The following is a 19648-nucleotide window of genomic DNA, read 5'->3' on the forward strand; positions in this document are numbered from 1 at the left end:
AGGACCCCCGACCAAGGAGAACAACACTGGAGAGATATATCAATAAATAATACTACAAAACCAAGCAAACAAAAACCCCAAACCAAACCAAACCAAACACCACACACACAAACGCCAAACCTTCCTCCCCCCTCTATCCCCCCACAACCACCACCACCACACCATAATACCTCTCAGGAAAATTGTTTCATTGATGGAGAGTTTTTCTCCAAAAGGGTGTTTTCAACAAGAAAATTAACATATACACAGCTTGAGAATGGCAAAGATTCCCATAACACTGAAAAAGTAGCATTAACGCTCTCAAATACTACTGCTCTCAACTGCACTAGTTTTTCCCAATCGGACAACCAGACAAGCTCAGCTTTTTAAAACATTCTTAGCACACGTGCATTTGTGTTGCTTTTCAGTGGAGATCCTGCCCAAGCGGTGTCATGATGCTTCTCATATTTTGGCTCAGTTGCAATCTCCTTACCTTCCCTTATTTATTTAGCAAGAGGTAATGATTTCCTTGCATTAGCCATGAGATTTCTGCACAGCTCACACCAACTTTATTTCTAGGCTGTGAGCATCAGATCAATGTCATCCAGACCTTGGGGGCAGCTGAGCAGTACCAGTGCAAGAAGTACAGTCAATGCAGCAAGAATAACAATCTGCTTTCTCACATGCAGTAGAGATGCTGTAGGCTAGAGACTGTATTTGCTGCAGGGAAGCAGAGAGGTGAGATAAACCAGTAGCACATAAGCATAGAGACTAGAATGCTTTAAGGATATTTTGTGTGTGTGTGTGTCTCCTCATTTTCTTTTAGTCAAACATCATGTGTGAAAGCACCAGATTCTAATCAAATAAGAACAGAACATAAAGAATCTCAGAGACTGAAAATCCCATTAGGCTGTAGGTATTTTTCTTACGGATTAAAATAGACCATGTCATGAAGAACAAACAAACATATCCACAATTTAATGCAAATTATCAGCACAGCAAAACAATAACTCCTCTGAATGACAAATAACAATTGTTACCCTTCTCATTTTTGCTTGTTAAAGTTTTTTTTCCTAAACAAAATGAGAAAAAGATAGTGTATCATTTATTCAAAGTGCATAACTACTTTTCAGAAAGCCAATTCATAAGAGTGTTTTGAAAGCCCTGAGATTTTCACATTTACTCCATAAACTAAATGACAGCATGTACTGAAAAAGCTGGCTATCTAGAATGCCGAGTGGCATATCTTACAGATGCAACCCCAGTCTAAAATGAATTGTTCCTCCTTTCCTTGTTGCACTCTTTCCAAGTTGCTGCCTTATCTCTGCAGTAGGTTGCAACAGAATTTTTCCATCCTTCCTCTCAGTACCATCCAGACAACAGTAACACTGAATACAGTGTTCTTTATCATTTTGCCTTCTTACTTTCAAACCACAAGTTATTTTCATAGAAGCCGATTTTAAGCCATCACTGTTACAAGATTTAAAAGACACTGCATGTAAGTCTGCACCATAGAAGGCAGAGGAAAGGAGGGAAGAAGAAATCCAACCCTGACAGAGCTTGTTTACAAGCACAAGGTGACGGGGTGGCAGCGTTACTGAGATATACAGACCTAATGTGACTAGATTGTTCCTGGGATTTGAGTTGGCAGCTCTGCACCACAGTGTGTAATGCAGAAACTCCCTTAAGAGCATTTTCATCAGGCTGTAGGCTCAGAGATTTACTTCCTTGAGTAGAGCAACTCTGCTCAGGATTTTCAGATATCCAGAAGTCTCACCAGTGCATTTCACTGCACTGCCAAGGATACCATCTTCAGATATGACATGTCTTTGATACCTTAGGGAATGCTGAAAACATTGATACAGAAAATGCAAGGTACTGTTTTAACAGGCAGTTCATTCCAGTGAACTTCACTAGCTTCAAGGTAAGAAGTCTTTCATAAGGAATTTTCAAATATAGATCTGAGAGACAGGCAGATTTCTGTACTAGCCATCTGTGTCTTTGGGTAGCTCAGCTGAGTTGTTCTCTCTTCATCTATTTTGAATGTGTAAAGCACATTACCAAAAGGAACAAAACCATAAATAGTAAACTATTCTTTAAAAAGGCAGAAAGCATCTCTGTCGTATGAAGTTATATAAAGTATTTCTCTTTTATTCTAAAATCACCCTAGGAAATTCTGCCCAAATATTTTTAAAAATGGTTTTTAATTAGATGTTACCTGTGACAACTGATCGTGAAATTTGGTCAGATTTTCAGTCCATCTGGTGTGCATATTAAAGCATGCAAATCCAGATTTTGAAAAAGTTGTACTAAAAATTAATTATGTTTTGGTCATTCTCATGCAAAGTCTTGTAAAGAAAGTTTTACACAAAGGTTTTTCAGAGAGGAATTTAGAGGGGGTTTTCCAAGAGGTAGCCAGCCAAGACAATTTTCTGCAGAATCACACAGTGCCCTCTCAAAGCATATAGGCTCATCAAGCACCAATACTGGCCCTCCCCCAGGTCTATTTGGATTCTTTGGATGGAATCACTTCGCACAGCTGATGGATTCCCTGGTGGGCAAATTTGGATGGTTCCAAGTCCACAAATAACCCTGAACTGCAGCACCCCAGGAATTAACAGGTCAAAAAACTAAGGAAGACAACTTGGGGTTGCCGTCTCTGGTTCACGAGCATTAGCATCCACTGAAGGGCCATTTAAGCTTTTACATCCTTCTCTTAATGAGGCCTTGAATCTGCCACGTGACTTATAAAACCAGACCCATAAACATGACTTTGAACACGCAGTACTTTCACAGGAAAAGGTTCAAGTGCATGCCAGCATCCTCTAACTCAAAAGCCGTTTTTCAGAGGTGATCTCGTATTGCCTGGGACCGTAGAACCACAAAAGCACTCCACGGTGACTAACCAAATGGAGGAAAATCCTTCCTTCGCTGACAAAACACTAACTGAGCTGTGAATCAAAGCCAAGCAAATCCAAGCAAGCTGTTACTGTTCTGTTGTCAGCAATCCCATGCAAGAGAACACCACTCCAAAAAAGTGACAAATACTAATTGACCTTTTTGTTTCTTTATGGCTAATAAATATTAAACAGAAATTTCTGATTATGTAAAGCCACATTACTCATAACACCTATTGCCTTAAAACTCCTAATACTACATAGAATAGATGGCATCAGAGCCATTCATATGAGACGAGTCAAAGTCCGCATCTATTTTTATTGCTATACTCGAAAAGAGAGAACCCAGAGGTGCCTAAGGAACAAAAAGTGGATCCATGGCACATATTGGTGCATAACATACACCAGACAATGGTTTGCTCAAGCCGTCAGATGACAAAGAAGAACTGACATAGTGATTATATTATTTCATGACAACTTAATTAAGTCCTTTAATTAGTTTACAGCCGCTAAGCATTGCATTACTACTATTAGTAACTCAATCTATTGTTGCTAGATTGCCTTTTTTATCTGAATCTGATGTCTCAGATGAGATGTGATAGTACTTTGCAAACACCATCATGCTAATGGCATGATCTGGCCTCAGCAAATGAACTGACCCTCGGAATTAGTCTCAAGATACTCAGAAATCATCAAAAACACATGGATGGATCGATTTTTCCTTCAGAAAATTCTTATTAATGTAATGTGGTTAAAATAATCTTTTTTTAAAAAAAAAGAACAGATATCCAAAATATTTCACTAAATTTTCCAGAACATTTGGTTTAGACCAAAATGTTCTCATTATGATTTTAATACAGTGTTGTCATTTTTTAACTGCAAAAAAAAAAAAACATTTTGACAATTCATATTGCTGCAACCTTATTTATTAATACAGCATGCAACAAAACCAGTTAGAAAAAATACTCATATTCAAAATTAAAATGCTTCAGTGCTGTGAAAAACTTCAAAAGTCCTTAATTAGTTTTCATCCTAATTCATTGTGTATCTAAAATCTCTCCTCTTCTTGAATTTCCATCTAAGTGGAAGTTCAGCAGGAGCTCCGTAAAGCCAGTGCAGACAGAGCTTCAGAATGGACATTTCTCAACATTTGGAAAAGCTGCACTATTCTATTATCTCTAGCAGGGACACACCAATTAATACGGATGGCTCACATGTCATCTTCATATTTGTCAAATATAGAGGGTAATTTCCTTCATTACCAGCGCAGCTGCCCTCCTCTTGTTTGGTTTTCCACACTTTTTTCTCACTTGTTCTAACAGCAAGTAAGCCATCCGAACAGAAACACATCTTCTCTTGTAAATTCTATGGAAGTTTCCATATAGAATTACATAAATTGAATACGTTAATGACATTTTCTGCAATATTTTCACTTGTTTCAAAACTATTCAGGCTCCATTCTTTTTCTTCAGGCCAGACCTGGTAGAAGTGCTGCTTACCTATCCCCTATTTGGTGTGTTCCTTTAAACTCATGCTGGACTCCTGCCACATTTGTGGGCTTTTAAAAATACCATTTAACATCTCAGTTTGCATGTTCTGAAGAGAAGCATTGTTTGCCTGTCTCTTCATGTTCTCTTCAGAACATGCAAACTTATTAAGAACCTTTTCTGAGAACTGAAAGAACCATATATCCCATGTTCCCCATCCATGAGATATGTAAATTATATTAACCCCTACTCTTGCTTTTCAAGCTGCATCTGGTATTAGCCTTCTGTTATAATTTAATTCCATTTTAAACAAAGATCTTTCTTTGATTTACTTAAATAAGTACACAGCGCTTATTCTCTAATGTAATCAGAAATAATTCACTCAGATGAGTTTTATGAAATTACATTATTTTGTAGAAATAAATAAAACACTGCCATTGCATGGTAAATTCCAAGAACTGGGCCTGTTAAAGCAGTATTTTATTTGAACATTAAACCTTTTTTTTTTTTTTAGATGCATTAATCTCTATTAATTTTTAAGTTTCTAGTTAGAAAATTGATCTTTTGTTTAAATTCTTCTATGTTTTCAGTTTTTTCTCCTAATATACTTTAGAAAGTCCCTTCTCTCTGGGTGAACATGTCAATTCTCATACCACTAACAAAGCAAGAGAACTTCATTCCAGAGGAGCCTCTGCCAAAACTGCACTAGTATTTGGGCCTCATTCAAAAGGTGTTTTTTAAGATATGTGAAAATGCCCTTGTTCAAATAATTCAAAAAGAGGAATATGCTAGTTTTTAACTGAAGTGCGATCGTAACTATATGAAGATTTGATATTTTGTCTATTTTATTTATTCTTTGAATAGATAAATGATGATCCAATTCTTTCCACTCCTCAGTTGTAATCTTTGAGCAACACAAACCCACCTCACAGAACAAGAACTCCTAGTCCCCCCTTCTTGTTTTGTGGCTGTACCCCCAAGCTACCCCCCAACCTGGGTTCCCCCATCGCACACCAGTAGGACACAGAGCTGCCCGTTAACCCTGACAGCACCAACTGGACCCCAGCCAAGCCGGGACCTTCCAGCTCTGGCTCCTTCAGCCAGTGAAGCCAACTGCAGAGCAATGACAACAGAAACAAAACCCAGCCTTTTATCAGCTTGGTGGGGAGAGGGAACAAGAAAGGAAGGATAGAAGCAGAATACCTGAAATTCCATGTGGCATGTACTAAGTTTTCAAAGAGAACACATGCATTACACAGAGCAATTTTAAAAATAAACCACTTCCTACAATATACAAACCATTTAAGCTTCAGCAAATGACTGAGCCACAAGGGAATCTATCCACACCTTCCAACTAATTTAAAGATCTACATGCAAAGCTCAGCATGTGGAGCACATTTGGATTTGAGTCAGGTACTTCAAGGGACTTTGGAACCATAAAAATCAGCAAATGGATTAAAGAAGTCTTAGTACAGGTATTATATCTCTGACAGGTATGTCTGGATTAGTTGCTGAAATAATATTATTCATATTATAAGCTGATGCAAGCTATGAATGTTAGATATTTTAATTTTACTTATTAATTTGTTAGAGAACACTATGCACAAGAGGACACCACTCCATGGAAACTGGTTTAAATTTAAAAAGAGGAATTTATACTGCAACACATTTGAGAACGAAATAAAAAACCCCACACACTTAACCCATTTTCATGATATACATTTAAACGAATCCACACACCCCATATATAACCAGGTAAGCTTTGGCCAGCCTCTGGCATTGAGCAGCATTGCCACAGAAAATAATGCAGCAGCACAAGGAGGTATCAGAGAAGGGTAAGATGAGGTTGAGGTGGGGGGATTTATTGGTGTTTTTTTTAACCTTTCTTACCACTTCATAAGGATCCTGGGACTTGAGATTTCATTACACAGGAATATTCTTGATGTCATAACATATCACTGACCATCGAATACCTCAACATTACTGACAGTCATCTGAGAGTGCTGCAACAGCAATCACACTCCTCAGAACTATCTAAATGCAGACCTCCCCCAGCTGAAGAACACCTGGAGCAACACAAGCTAAGTTGATAAAGCTAAGTATGGTGGCACCTGCATGAAGGGATCTACCAGCACATCCATGGCGCTGAGTATGTGATGACTTTTCAGTTGCAAGAACACTGTGGGCAGGATTCTGTCAGCTATAGATGTGTCTGGAAAACCTCTTCTTCAGAAATGTCGGGAGGACAGAAAGCATCAGGTTTCAGCTGTTGGGTTTTGCATTTTTCAGAAGGGTACCCCAGTTTAATCTCAAGCTCCCAGTAATGTAGAATTCAAATGGAACACAGCAAGTTTGTCTTCAACTCAGTTATACACACAAAATTTTGAGAGAGAAAATTCAAACTAGTAGAGTAAATAAGGCCGCCTCCTTGCTCTCAGAGAGCAAGTTCTTTTCCATTCAGATCTATAAATCTTTTAGCCCTGGCATCTGTTGGCCCGTACAACTCCAATTCAGACACACACTAGGTTAACGGCATGGATGTCTCACCAGCTCATTCTAGTAGGTTAGTCACAACTGCACACAATCACTGGCAGGATGGGACTTTGGACACTCAGAAACCCACAATCACAGCCCATTCAGCAGCAGAACTCTTTGAAAGGTAATGCTCAAAGTGTAAAACTGCCACGGGTGGTTTCACTGTTTGGCTCAGCATCACCAGGCATTCCTGTCCCCTTTCCTGGAGTTAAGAAAGCTTATTTGGGGATGTGACACTTGAGGAAAGAGAGCATTAGGGCACCCTACCGAAAAGTAGTCGAAGAGATACAGTATAGTACAAAGAAAAGCAAAGGTGAATGAGATAACAGACTAATGGCAGACAATTAAAACATAACTGGAAGATGGAAAGGCTACGCAAGTGATCAATAGGGTTAAGAATTAGAAGGATGCTTCTTCTTAAAGACACAAATAGAGGGAAAAAAATAGAACAAGACAAGTTAGAAAGAGGAGGTTAACATTTGGGAGATAACAGCAAGAGAAATGGCAAAGTGGAAAAAGGAAGCCATCTATATCAACCAAATTATCAAGTGGAGCTTTAAGAACTTCAGCTGTTACCACACTTAGAACCTAATCATCATAGATAAAAAAGCTGTGTCATATTGCCCAACTGCTCAGACATCAAAAAGTAAACAAGAAATTAAATATTATTTCAACAAAACCACCCTCCTTTCCTTAAAGTAGGCTCATGACTTGAAGAAGTCTGACTCATGGTTCTGAATACTCAGAGTAGGTAATACTTCAGTTTCTCGTTTATTCAGTGTTATTTATTTCCTGCTGGTTTATTTCTCTGTAAACAAGCCTGATGAAAAGTAATGAGATTGCCTGTTATAGCACTTAGGGGATATTAACATTGCTTGTTACATTAAAATAATTACAGAAGGATAAAGAAAATAAGATCATATTAATCACACTCTACACAAGCCTATCCAACATAAGAGAATCTAAACTTTGAAGAATAGAGTCCTCAAAAAAACCTACTTATGGCCCTATGATGGGCTAAAAAGTTCAAAACAATCAACCAAAACAATCACGCTTAATGAAAATCTGTAAAAATAACGGCAGTCTGTGGTGTAACTGATTCTATATTGGATACAGCCACTCTTCAGTGATTTTTGCTCATTAACAGGAATACGGCAGCATCCCAGACACAGACCTTACCTTCCACAGAGCTCTCCTATACAAAAAGTCTTCCCTTTGGTTTCTGCAAGACATCCTGCATGACCAGGCCCTTGGGGATTTAACTAAACAAGGCACTTGAGTGTTTAGCTAGGCCTGGCTTGGACAAGGTTTTCTAAACTTAACTGCAATACATTGTTTCCTCAACTTAATGATACAATAGTTTGTGGGGTTTTCTTTGTTGTTCTTGTTTGTTCATCGTGAGTTTTTTGTTTGTTTTGTGTGTTTTGTTGTTTTGGATTTTTTTAAGGGAAATAGACCTCCCTTAAATATGAAACAAATTTATAATAGAAATCAAACTCATCTCACTGGTCCCTTTCATTCAGCTCAGTTTCCTTTGACATACCAAATAAAGTCTAGTTTCCTTGTCAGTACTGGAAACCCTTCAGAGGAGAAGGGCAGGAGCTGCACTGACCCGTGGCAGGGTCTGTCCACGTGACTCACAAGTGTGTCCACACAACACACACCCCCCTACCTACATATGTGTGACTTATTAACATTTTCTGTCTGAGGCACCTCTACAAACACATGGTTTACTTCTGAAAGGTGTTTTTTTGCATGTGCTTTTGCTTCATGCAAATTCTTCATATTATAAGATTATCTATTGATGTTAAACAATGAAATATAACTAAGATGCAGTCAGGTTCTCCAAGCTGCAACAAACTTTACTAAGAAAAAATAGCCATTTTTGTATATATTCAACAAATGCTTGCTACCTAATACTTTGAATTGAATCCACCATTTATCCAGCATCTAAAATCAAAGCTCTATCTGTGTTGATTTACTTTCAGTCCCACAAAGTTCAGCGCTGTCTTTTTAAAATGATATTTCAGTAATTACTCCTTCAGAGCATCTCAATAAACACCAAGTTTGGTATACAAATGAAAAATATAGGTTAGTGCTCAAGAGATAGGGATCTAATTGTAATTACATTTTTAGAAATACTTAAGGGCTATATACACTTCATTTTTAAATATTATGAAGCATATTTCATACAATGCATCAGCTGAAAGGACAAATTTTTACTCAGAATTATATACTCTCATACCTACGTCCCTAATTCAATTGACTACATTAGAACTTGAAGGACTGATATTTAAAATAAAAATCAAAAACTCCAGGCTGTTAAATAAAAAAGTAAATTTAAAAACAAAAAAAATCCCCCTCTTCACCCCCGAAAATCAGAAGGTCAAAAAGGGCAGGGCAGATATCTACCTTGTCAGGCGAAATAGTATAACTTGTTCATTTTTTAACATTAATAGCCAACATGGATGTATAAAATAAATTGCAACACACACTGCTTTCAAAACCAAGCAAGAAATTAAAGCTTATCAAGTCACAAGTTGTTCTCATTCCACAAATGTTACGTCCTTTGCAGGAAGGAAAGATGTTAAGCGAATGTCAACCGGTTCAAATTCTGAGAAAACTAATAACATGCAAGACAAAATGTCCAGCAACTAGGAAATCACAGCTCACTGTTCCTTAGTCTGAACCCAAATGAACTGAATCGGAGTGAAAAATAAAACCTCTTTAGTTCCACTTCCTCCTGTTCTTCATCTTCTACTTTTTAAAAACTAAAAAGAAAGGGGTGATATTCTTGTAGCAGCTGTTAGCAGCTGTTCGCTCTGGCATTTCAAATAGGGTAAAGGCTGCTGTCTCAACTAATATATTCAACTGCATATTCAAATACTGAATTTTTTTTAACAGATCCTTCTACTGTAAAATTAAGATAGCAAACCTATAGTGATGCAGCTTGGGTTCCTCGAGGAACCCAACAGTGGTTGAATTCTCTCTGTACCATCTCCCATCCCTCAGAAAAAATCAGCTTCTACTGTTTATAAGTCCAACACTCAGCACAAAGGTTCAAAAGCACTTGCCTTTGTTTTTAAAGGTGATTTTTACTTTTTAATACTACTTTCCTCTCCGAGGGAATACGCTGTATCATAAATTACTTAAAATTCACGTTAAATACTGAACAGATAAGAATACTTTCACTGATGGACTGTAATTCTGATAATGCACTTACTAAAGCCTTTTATTTTTTGGTATCAATATAAACACAGAGTATTCAGCCACTAGAACAAGTAAAGTCTAGAAGCAGCAGCTACTTCAATAGAAGCTTTGAAGTAACGTTTCTTGCATTGCCATGGAGACAACTGGTCCTGACGTTCAGTGCAACTGAATTGATGGTTTAAAAAGCTCAAAATATGGATGTGATGCAGACCTCTCATCTGTCCTTTGCTTCCTCACTGTTGTCTTTCTCTGATAAGAACGTAGTTAATGACACATTCAGTCTAACACAGCAGAGATTGGGCACCAAACAGAAGCAGAGTAATGTATGTTTGATTTTAGTTGCATTATTTCTCACAAGGTGGGAGCCCAGTTTAGGTAACCAGAGATGAACATGTTAAAATACCAAAATTACCAAACCCAAGCAGAGCACATGAAACATATCACTGCTGTACTTTATTGCCCAGATTTATCGCAGAGAAGGAAAATCAGAGCAGAAGAAAAACAAGTGTTCTTGAGCAACAGAAATTTTCTTGTTCAAATCATGTACAGCATCTGGACAGTTGCGCCCTTTGAACACGAAACACAACTCTCCCTCACCAAGAGGCATTAACTTTGCATTTGCGTGAAGAAAAATTTTGCTATTCAATGAAAGCTATTGTTACAGCTTACGCTTTTGGTAGGCTTTTAATTACAGCCTGAAGGGAGTAGAAATGAATTCTGAGAGAAGCAGAAAAAGCTTGAAAACATCCCTCCCTTTGCATTGCTTCACTTGCACAACTCCTCCCTGCCACTCGCCAGGAAAGCCGGGTGATGTTATACCAATGCCTTGTGACATTTCATTGCAAAGTTCTCACCAGCTGATCTAATAACATACTGCCCTTTCCCAGGCCTTTAGAGTGTGGACTTCGAAAGGCTGAAATACACAGAAACAAGTTTTTTAAGAAAAACCACCTAAAAATTCAGACGTTTAATTCAGATCTTTACAAGTGACTAGCAGTTTTTGCAGTCATCCATTTTCAGTACTTTAAAGGCATCACAATTTAATCTGAGGTACTCATTGCCTTACAGTATGGCCACCTGACAGGGTAGGCCAATACCACCACCACCAAGAAGTAACTTCTGGTAATCTTAGTTCCACGGCTGAGTTACATTTTGGTAGAGGAGCCAGGAGGATCTGAACTGTAAATCCATGACTGTCACAAATTGGCTATAACAGGCTTATCTATTCCTTTAACAGAAGCTTGAGTTTAATTATCTCCCTTATCTTATGGCACAGCACTTTTAAGTAAACACATGCTCGAAGCAGATAATAACCAGATAGGTGCTTCCTTTTCACAACTGTACCTACCAAACAGCTCTAGGGCTTTCACAGAAAGCCATTGGACATGTTACTTAAGAGAGAAAATAAGGGGCTTGTTACAGGCAAGACCTGTCTAAACCACAGAAAGGGTTTAAACATAGGGGTGCAGGGACAGGAGATGTAGGCAAAGGTACAAACCACGTTGCTGCAGTCCTGTCCTCAGACTCCATGAGGAACAGGGACTCAGCTTCAAGAAGAAACCAGTTAAGAAGCTTAAATGAGCGTCCCGGTAATTCTTGTGCAACTTCATCAATAAGCCAGAGCCCTGCAAAGGCCTACCTAGGTTACTGGAAGCCAACAGGAACCCCTAAGGAGCAGAGTATCTGCCAGGGTACTACACTGTGACTGGGGTGTATATTCAACTGTTTTTTTCCATTCAGCACAAGAAGTCATTTCTAACACAAGTCCAAAAATTCACAGAACTGCTGTAGTCCAGGAGCACTGGAATGAGACTATTTGGATTACACCCTTACATAGGATTTTCTCTGCATCTTACAGCAACAGAGAACAAAGAAATAACCAAGTTAATATAGCCCTGTTAGGGAAAATCAGTTCCTCTTGAGAGAAAACCAGGACGTAGAAAACAGGGTCAAATGTTCTGAAAGGTCTGTGGTAGAATTTGGGACAGGCATTACAATGCCCCGCGATGTTGCATCTGCAAACAAAAGGGCACCTATGGAGGAACAACACTCAGTGGTGAGGTTCACAGGTATAGGAAACAGAAAAGAAACTACAAATTCAGAGTGTTCACAAATGAAGACAGAAACTGCCTTCACTTGTAATTCAAACTCTAAATCAGGTTATTAAGATTCATGAAAGAGACAATTTAGGTAAGATTTCTTAAATACATTAATTATAATTTATTCTAATGTATTCTCTACCTAATAAAACCAAGGCATTTTATTCCTTCTAAGTCTTTTTCTGTTTTACATGCATAAGGATTCAAAAATAGTACTATTCAAAATTTAACCTCCAATAAAATTAAATAATATGGCAAACACATCACAAAGACGAAATAATGGATGTTGAAGTATCAGGTTTGTTTTGGAGTTCATTCAAAATAACATGATTCTTTACAGTGGTCATGAATAAAGCATTTAATTTTGATTCCTACCAATAAAACCTTTATGTTTCCCTGCTATATATTACAAGGGCTTGTTCCTTTTTTCTTTTTTACTGAAGCCAATAGCAAAATCCCACTGACTTCTCTATAAAATAGATCTAATTCTCATATGTTAACCATATGCTGATATATTATATTCCCATGCCTGTGTTGTAATGACATTCTTATTATGTTATATTATGCATTTTCTGTACATTTTCAGAATGATACATCACAACTCCATGTATTCTATTGCTTCCATCCTTCAGCCCATTTCATTCTCCTGTTTCAGTGTTCAACCCGATATACTTATTTTCATCCCTTCTGTTCACAATATTCTGTTTTTCAGCTCCTTATCTCTGCTGTCTCCATGGATAATAATGGATAATATACTTTTGTCCTATCATATTTTCCCATGCCTACATTCTGAAGCCACCCCAAATCTGTGGCTATACCTTTACTTTCCAAGTTTTCATCTCCAGGATTCTCGAATCCCGCCCTAGGAGGTTTGCCCACCCCATGTCCATTAAATTTAACAAAACACCAAAATCCTTAGGCTGAAAATATTGCCTCTAATTCTAAATACAATAAATTCAGAAAAAAAATGCAATTCTGTTTCTTCTGAAAGCCAACCCATGAACAGGCAATCAGATAAGAACAAAGCCACACCACCAGAAGCTTAAGAAATGCCGTACGCCTTTGCTAGAACCTTTCCTGTCTTCACAGACTGCCAGAATATTCATATATAGCAAGTCGAGCTCCCCCCACAACCAGTTGACATCTGTTTAGTAGTCAATATACTTCTGCAGTCTGGATAAAATAACCTATTTCCTACAGACCTCTGTAACTTCTAGAGAGAAGCCAGAACCAAATTCTCAGTCTTTTTTTGTAAAGAAAACCTCCATTTTTAATCTGTGGAAACTTTTCAAAAGCCAGTGAGGATCAAAATAGAAATGTGAAAACATCAACATCTCAAACATTGATTAAATTCTTGTCATGATAGAACAGAATTATTTAAAAAAAAAATAACTGGTCTGCTTTACATCTTTGTGAATATAACCTTTTAATTAAATTTTCTATGTAAAACATTTCTCATGGTTTAGGCTTCCTTACTAAAAAGATACGGGGTTGCTGGAACTTCTCTCCACCCCGTACACACTGTACAGAAATTTAATGCTATGCAATGAAATTCAGCTTGCAGGACAGACGCTTCCTTCAATAGTAATTACAATTTTAAAGCTTCTGAACTGCAAATCTGATATAAGCTGAGGCTTTCGGATGCTTATCTGAACCCAAACTCCAAACAATCTGAAGTTCACATGACTTGTAATTAAACAATGCAGTGGTTTTTACTCCAGAATTGTGTCAAAAGACATGAGAGCTATCATTACCAATGCTGTGGTACTACTTACTGGAACTTTTTTCAAGTACAAAGAACAGGATAGAACTTCTACTGAGACACATCCCACTATCAGAAGGAAAAATGCAAACTGGGAAATACAAACAGGGATGTTCCTTGTTTAATTACCATCTCTGTTCCAGGGCTATACCAGAGGAGCCCTTAATGACCCAGCACACCCAGACAGCAATAATGCAGCAGGTGGCAGCAGCTTCACCTGAGGGTTACAAACGAGCTGCAGTATGAACAGCAGTGACCAAGAAGGCTCCTTCCCCCAATACTCACACTAAAAAGAAATATGGCAGGTGGTCACATCTTGACCATTCTAGGAAAGAGACACAAAAGGGGACACACTTAAGGAAGGAAAAAAGATGCAATAATAAAAAGGAGTAGGTCAAAAGAAACTATCAGCTTGTTTCTGACTATAGTTCTGAAAGGAAGTTTCTTTCCTTGCTTTTGCTTTCTATCCTGTTGTTGCTAAAAACAGAATATGACGAAATGTCAGAAATTCACACACATTACATGAAAAAGATATGAAAAAAAGGCTACTGAGAATATGACCAGGTATTAAGTTCATAACACACTTTTTCCAGACCAACGAAGTTATAACAAACCTTTTTCAAAGATGTGTGCAAGCCTCAGCTCTTATGACAAACACAGAGACAGATTTCAATTTTTGTGAAGCATGTCAACTCACATCTTCTATTTTGATAGATGCAGTACCAAAATTCTCCTCATTGACTATTTCAACCCAAATGTGGGCAACAGCCCATTTGAAGCTAGACTGCATAACATCTTGTCTGGTTTCCATGGAATTGTGGATAGGCATAAGTGATTCTAGGCCATTCACCACCCTTTGCCCCTGTGAAAAAGGGCACTGCAAACACAACTAAATTAACAGAGTGGGCAGAGAAAAAGTAAGTACCAGCACATCTACATGACTCCCTGTACAGCCAGAGCCTTTCCACCACTTCTTCTTGTACGCTCTTTGGGACATCTCATGCCTAAGAAAGACAGTTCACTCAGCAAGAAATTCTCTATATATCTCAGGCACTTATGTCTGGTCAACAGAACATGAACGGAGATGAAGTAGTTTTGCTTACATCCCATCTCCAGAATTCATGGCAGTCTTTAGGTTAGGTACAAAGAGGACCAGAGCTGGTTTTACCCTGTGGTACCACGGGAACTGAAGGCACAATCAACCTGGGAAGCAGGGGATCCGTCCTGTGTACAGGATTGTGTTGACTATATTGAAATTGCAACTAGAGGAAATCACTTGGGGGCAGGGTTCTGGGTGTGATCACAGGAAAGATGAGGACATAGCACAGCACTGCAGCCTTTCCTCTGTCACGAGAGCAAAGCTACAGGAGACAGGACACGTTCATTGCTTTGCAGCCTCCAAGAATAATCCATGCCCACAGTGACACCATCAAATGTTCAATAATTTAAAAAAAGAAACTGTAAGTGTGTACTAAGGGGGAAAAATGTCGAGCATTTCTTCTTATTGCATGTATTTAAAATGACAGAGATCTTCCCTGGGTAAAAGCTTTTCATTGTTTCAAGAAAGCCTGAGGTGTTCATCCAATGTTTCATCATGAGGAGTGGAAAAACAAAACAAAACAAACAAACAAACAAAAAAAACAAACAACAACAAAAAAACATACAACACACACAAACCACCACACTAACCAAGTATCTAAGGTGGCTACATGAAATGCAGAGTGAGTTCATGAATGTATGTAAATGAAGAGATACAGATCTCCAGACATCTATGATACCGTATGGTGTCTTTAACCTTAGATCTTTAAAATACCAGAGGCAGGACATCCCACTGGTTTTCTGATTCTATCCTGTGAAGATACAGTTTTATCACAGGTTTCACTGACATTCTTCTGACTCAGACAGTGTGATCAGATGATGTGCTACATACGTCCATCTCCCAAGCTGAATATTATTTAACTCTTTGTGAGCTATTGATGCCTCATATATAGGAAAAGAAGGACATCCATTTCCTTCTATTTTTCAGTCTGTTTCCATAATTTGCATGGCATGTGAGCAGTGTTTATAATGGGACTTCCAACATGCTGTTGTGAGTGTGTAGAGGGACAGGTGGGACATCCAAATACATCAACCAGTTGTGCTAATGAGAAACAGTTTTGTATTATTTCATATGTCTTCATACTTAATTTTATTACATTTCAGTCTTCAAAATAACAGCAAGAGAACAATAAAAGTCACAAGTAAAAGTTGTTCTCTTCAGTTTTACAATGGACTGGAAATTTGAATTTTAAATATTTTAATGAGTGACTCATAGCCATTACAACAGAGTCACCCTTTTCATCCTTCGATTCTCTTATATATAAAAATAAATCTAGTAGTATAAATACATACAATTCAAAATCTGTATTAATTTCATCTCTGATTCTACAGTGTATTGTAAACAATTCTATGCTGAAGTGTGTTCAAAATCCCCAAGAAAATAATTTTAAAAAATTAATAACTTTTCATCCTAAAGCATTTCAATTAAACCTGCAATAGTGAAGCTTCCCAAGCTACCACAGCATAAGAGTGGCTGAAGCTGTCATCTACCATGGTCCAGTATTTACTGACAGTCGCTAGATTCAAATTGATGTTTATGCTATAAGTAATAGGAAATGCTTCATGGGTATTTCCCAGCAGACCAAAGGTATCACACCTACTGATATATTCAAGCAAGATCCACTAACCACTCTTTAGCTTGAAAAGCCATTTAGATTTCATTTTAAATATTCCATATATCTTCAATTGAGTCATTTGTCTTTCTCCTCCCCAATGACTAATTTTAGCAGAGGCTAATTACACTCTGAAGATAATTTGAGTTCAATCACATCTTAATCCTCACAAACACATTCAAGCACACATCTAGCCCTGGGCTGCGAGATCAAAGGTGCTAGTGGTCAGGTTTAAAACACCCTGAAGTAAAGACCAGGCTTTGGGTGGAGGGGATAGAGGGATAGAGAGAAGGAAGATTTTTTTTTTAAATGCAGCACTATATTTGGCATTAGGCAATGTTTTTAGACAATCTGTTTCTTCAACATCAAATTCAGGCAAGTACAATTTTATTATGTCTTTTAGTAACTGGCTGGTTTTCATTTTTGTTTTTCCCCCAGATCCCATTGTCTATGAATGTGTCCACATTTCTTGCCTATGATCAGCCCACGATAAGTTACTGTGGAGTACATCATGAACTGCTTGCTCACAAGCCCTATGACTCCAAAACCCAGGAAGAAACAGTGGAAACACACCTAGAGACCGATCTGGATCTGAGCACAATCACAACAGTAGCACGAATCAAGGAACACAGTCAGCAGCTGGCTTAACTCTTGGGGCTTTCTCTTGGTTTCTGTTTGTTTGTTTGTTTTCCTGTAGCAGAGGCTGCAACCAAATTCTATGTAACGTTGTGGAGAGAAGTGAGAAGACATAATATTATGGATTCTAGGATCCCTGTTCAAATTAAAAATGAATCACAAAGATTAATTGTTTCAAGTCTACAATTTGTAATTAGTTAAGTTGTGCAGTATTTTTTTGACTTCAGAGTATGACCCTTAAAGTGAATCTTTTTCAAAACTCATCCTACCTACCTGTATACACTGTACAGATGTAATGTATTTTTCATATTGTAAAGTTTCAATTACCAAGAACAGCTGGTATGTACAGTACCATAATTTAATTACATCTTACTTTACAAGTTTCAAATTAACAAAAGTTCTCTCTTGTGTTATTAAGTTACTCTGTTTTGTAGGGATCATTTTGCTACTGCTTTTGTGCCCAGAAAACTCTAATCTAAAATTCTGTCCTTTGCAGAATAAGCACTGTTTTTACCATGTTTAATGTGTAGAATTTTATCTACTGGTTCCAGAAGTAATGCATTAATCAAAAGGAGGGTTTAACTATTCAGACTTCTAAGAAAATCTTGAAATACCTAGCCAAGTTTTCTTGTAAATGTAAATCCAAACAAATGTAACAGTTCTCCTCAAACTTACATGTTGCCTCAAAATACAGCCTGATTTCTAAATCAGAAAAAATGTAACGATAAACAGATATATTTTAACGACTAAGTTAACGTATGCAACTGTTAGCCAATGCTGCTGATGTTTTGTGAAGTCGAGCTGTTCTGCAAGACAATGTGGGCAGGAGACTTCCCCAGGCAGCTGTCTTTACAAGAGCGGCCATGAGGGGATAACCTGCCAAATCAGGCATCTCTATTTCTACTTAAAGACAAATGGACCCCAAACCTCCTTCTGTCAAAGCTGCTGACAGAAGTGGCAACACAAACAAGCCCTTCGAGTTAAACTACTTTTAGAATGTAAAACATTACTCAAAAGTAAGAAACCTCTACTTTGCTGAAAAATACAGTAATTCAGACCAAATGGTAAAACAGTCCTTTAACATTATGATACATTGAGCTAAGGAAAAAAAAAAAAAAAGACCTCTAAATAAAAAAAAAAAAAAATAGTAGTATGAATTCTCTAACAATTACTAAGTTGCTTATTTGTCTACCATTTAATATCTGGATTGAAGCATTCGTACATCCCATTCTTTGGTTTTAAATCTTTGAGACATACAATACAATACTGTATGAGAATAACTTTTATAATACTACCCTCATGTTGTAATCATAAAAGATTACAGAAATTAGAAACACATTATATCATGCTGACTCAGTAAAACATACAAGGGAACACAAGCCTTCCAAAATATAGGAGAAAAAAGTTTCATATGGTGAAGCAAACTTTTTATAATAAAGAGAAATTATATAACCACAAATCTATTTTTATGAATGTTTACCCCACCATATTTTCCTGTAGCTTCAAAGCAAAAAACTGAAATTTAAATTTACAGTTCAACTGTTTGTACAAAACATAAAGCAAATATAATGAAAAGTAGCTTCAAAATATTGTTAACAAATGAATCTGCATTCACTATCTCTTAAGTGGAAACAATGTGTCAAAACAGAATACATTGTATCAGTTATTTATTTAGCATCTAAGATTTTGTAACATATTTTGCATAAATTATTTGCTATTCAAAACATCACTTGTCTTTTTAAGACTCATCTTAAAACATCTACACTTCAGTTTCTTATTTCCTTACTTCATGGGTTCCTGAATTTCTGGCCATCTTCTACAGTGCTGGAATTTTACTATGCACAGTTTGAAAATACATTTTGCTAATTATAAAATGAAAACAGAAATGCAGGTGTCATTCTGGACTTGAGTGACTTTTGTACTGCAGGAAGAAGTTAACTGCTTCGTTTCAAAGTTGTTTTTAAGACTTAATGTTTAGGCATTCTGGGTCTAGTAGAAGGACTGAGCTGTTAGGATGAAATATCACGATTATTTCAGTTATTCTTACTCTACCTTTCCTATTCTTTACCTTGACCCACCACCCTCAGATATTTATGGTGCATGAATGCAGTCCTGGCACTGATGCAGTTACTCAAAATGCACAAATGTTCAAAGGCTCCATGCACCACTAATTTGTAGAGAACTGTCTGACATTAATATTTCTAGTGTTAGACACTCTAATGAATTTGGAACATGACAAAATATTTTCTTATGCCAAGAGACACAAAATCTTTTTGAAACATCTGGTCAAACACGCACAACTGGGTATATATTCATGTACATGCAAACATTC

General features: G+C 37.3%; 2 protein-coding genes across 9 annotated transcripts in view; one reads left to right on the forward strand and one right to left on the reverse strand.

Annotated features, from left to right (window-relative positions):
- The window catches only part of LRRTM3 (leucine rich repeat transmembrane neuronal 3), an 81459-nt gene extending 62414 nt beyond the window's left edge, over positions 1-19045 (forward strand). For both annotated transcript variants that reach the window (XM_005512775.3, XM_013370543.3), the window contains one exon: positions 17119-19045. In XM_005512775.3, coding sequence (XP_005512832.1) covers positions 17119-17328 — 210 coding nt within the window. In that variant the 3' untranslated portion in view covers positions 17329-19045. The remainder of the gene's footprint in view (positions 1-17118) is intronic.
- CTNNA3 (catenin alpha 3) overlaps positions 1-19648 on the reverse strand; it is a 460135-nt gene that overhangs the window by 297078 nt on the left and 143409 nt on the right. The gene's annotated exons all lie outside the window — the stretch shown is intronic.

This window comes from Columba livia, chromosome 6, assembly GCF_036013475.1.
Source record: "Columba livia isolate bColLiv1 breed racing homer chromosome 6, bColLiv1.pat.W.v2, whole genome shotgun sequence".
Taxonomy (NCBI): Eukaryota; Metazoa; Chordata; class Aves; order Columbiformes; family Columbidae; genus Columba; species Columba livia.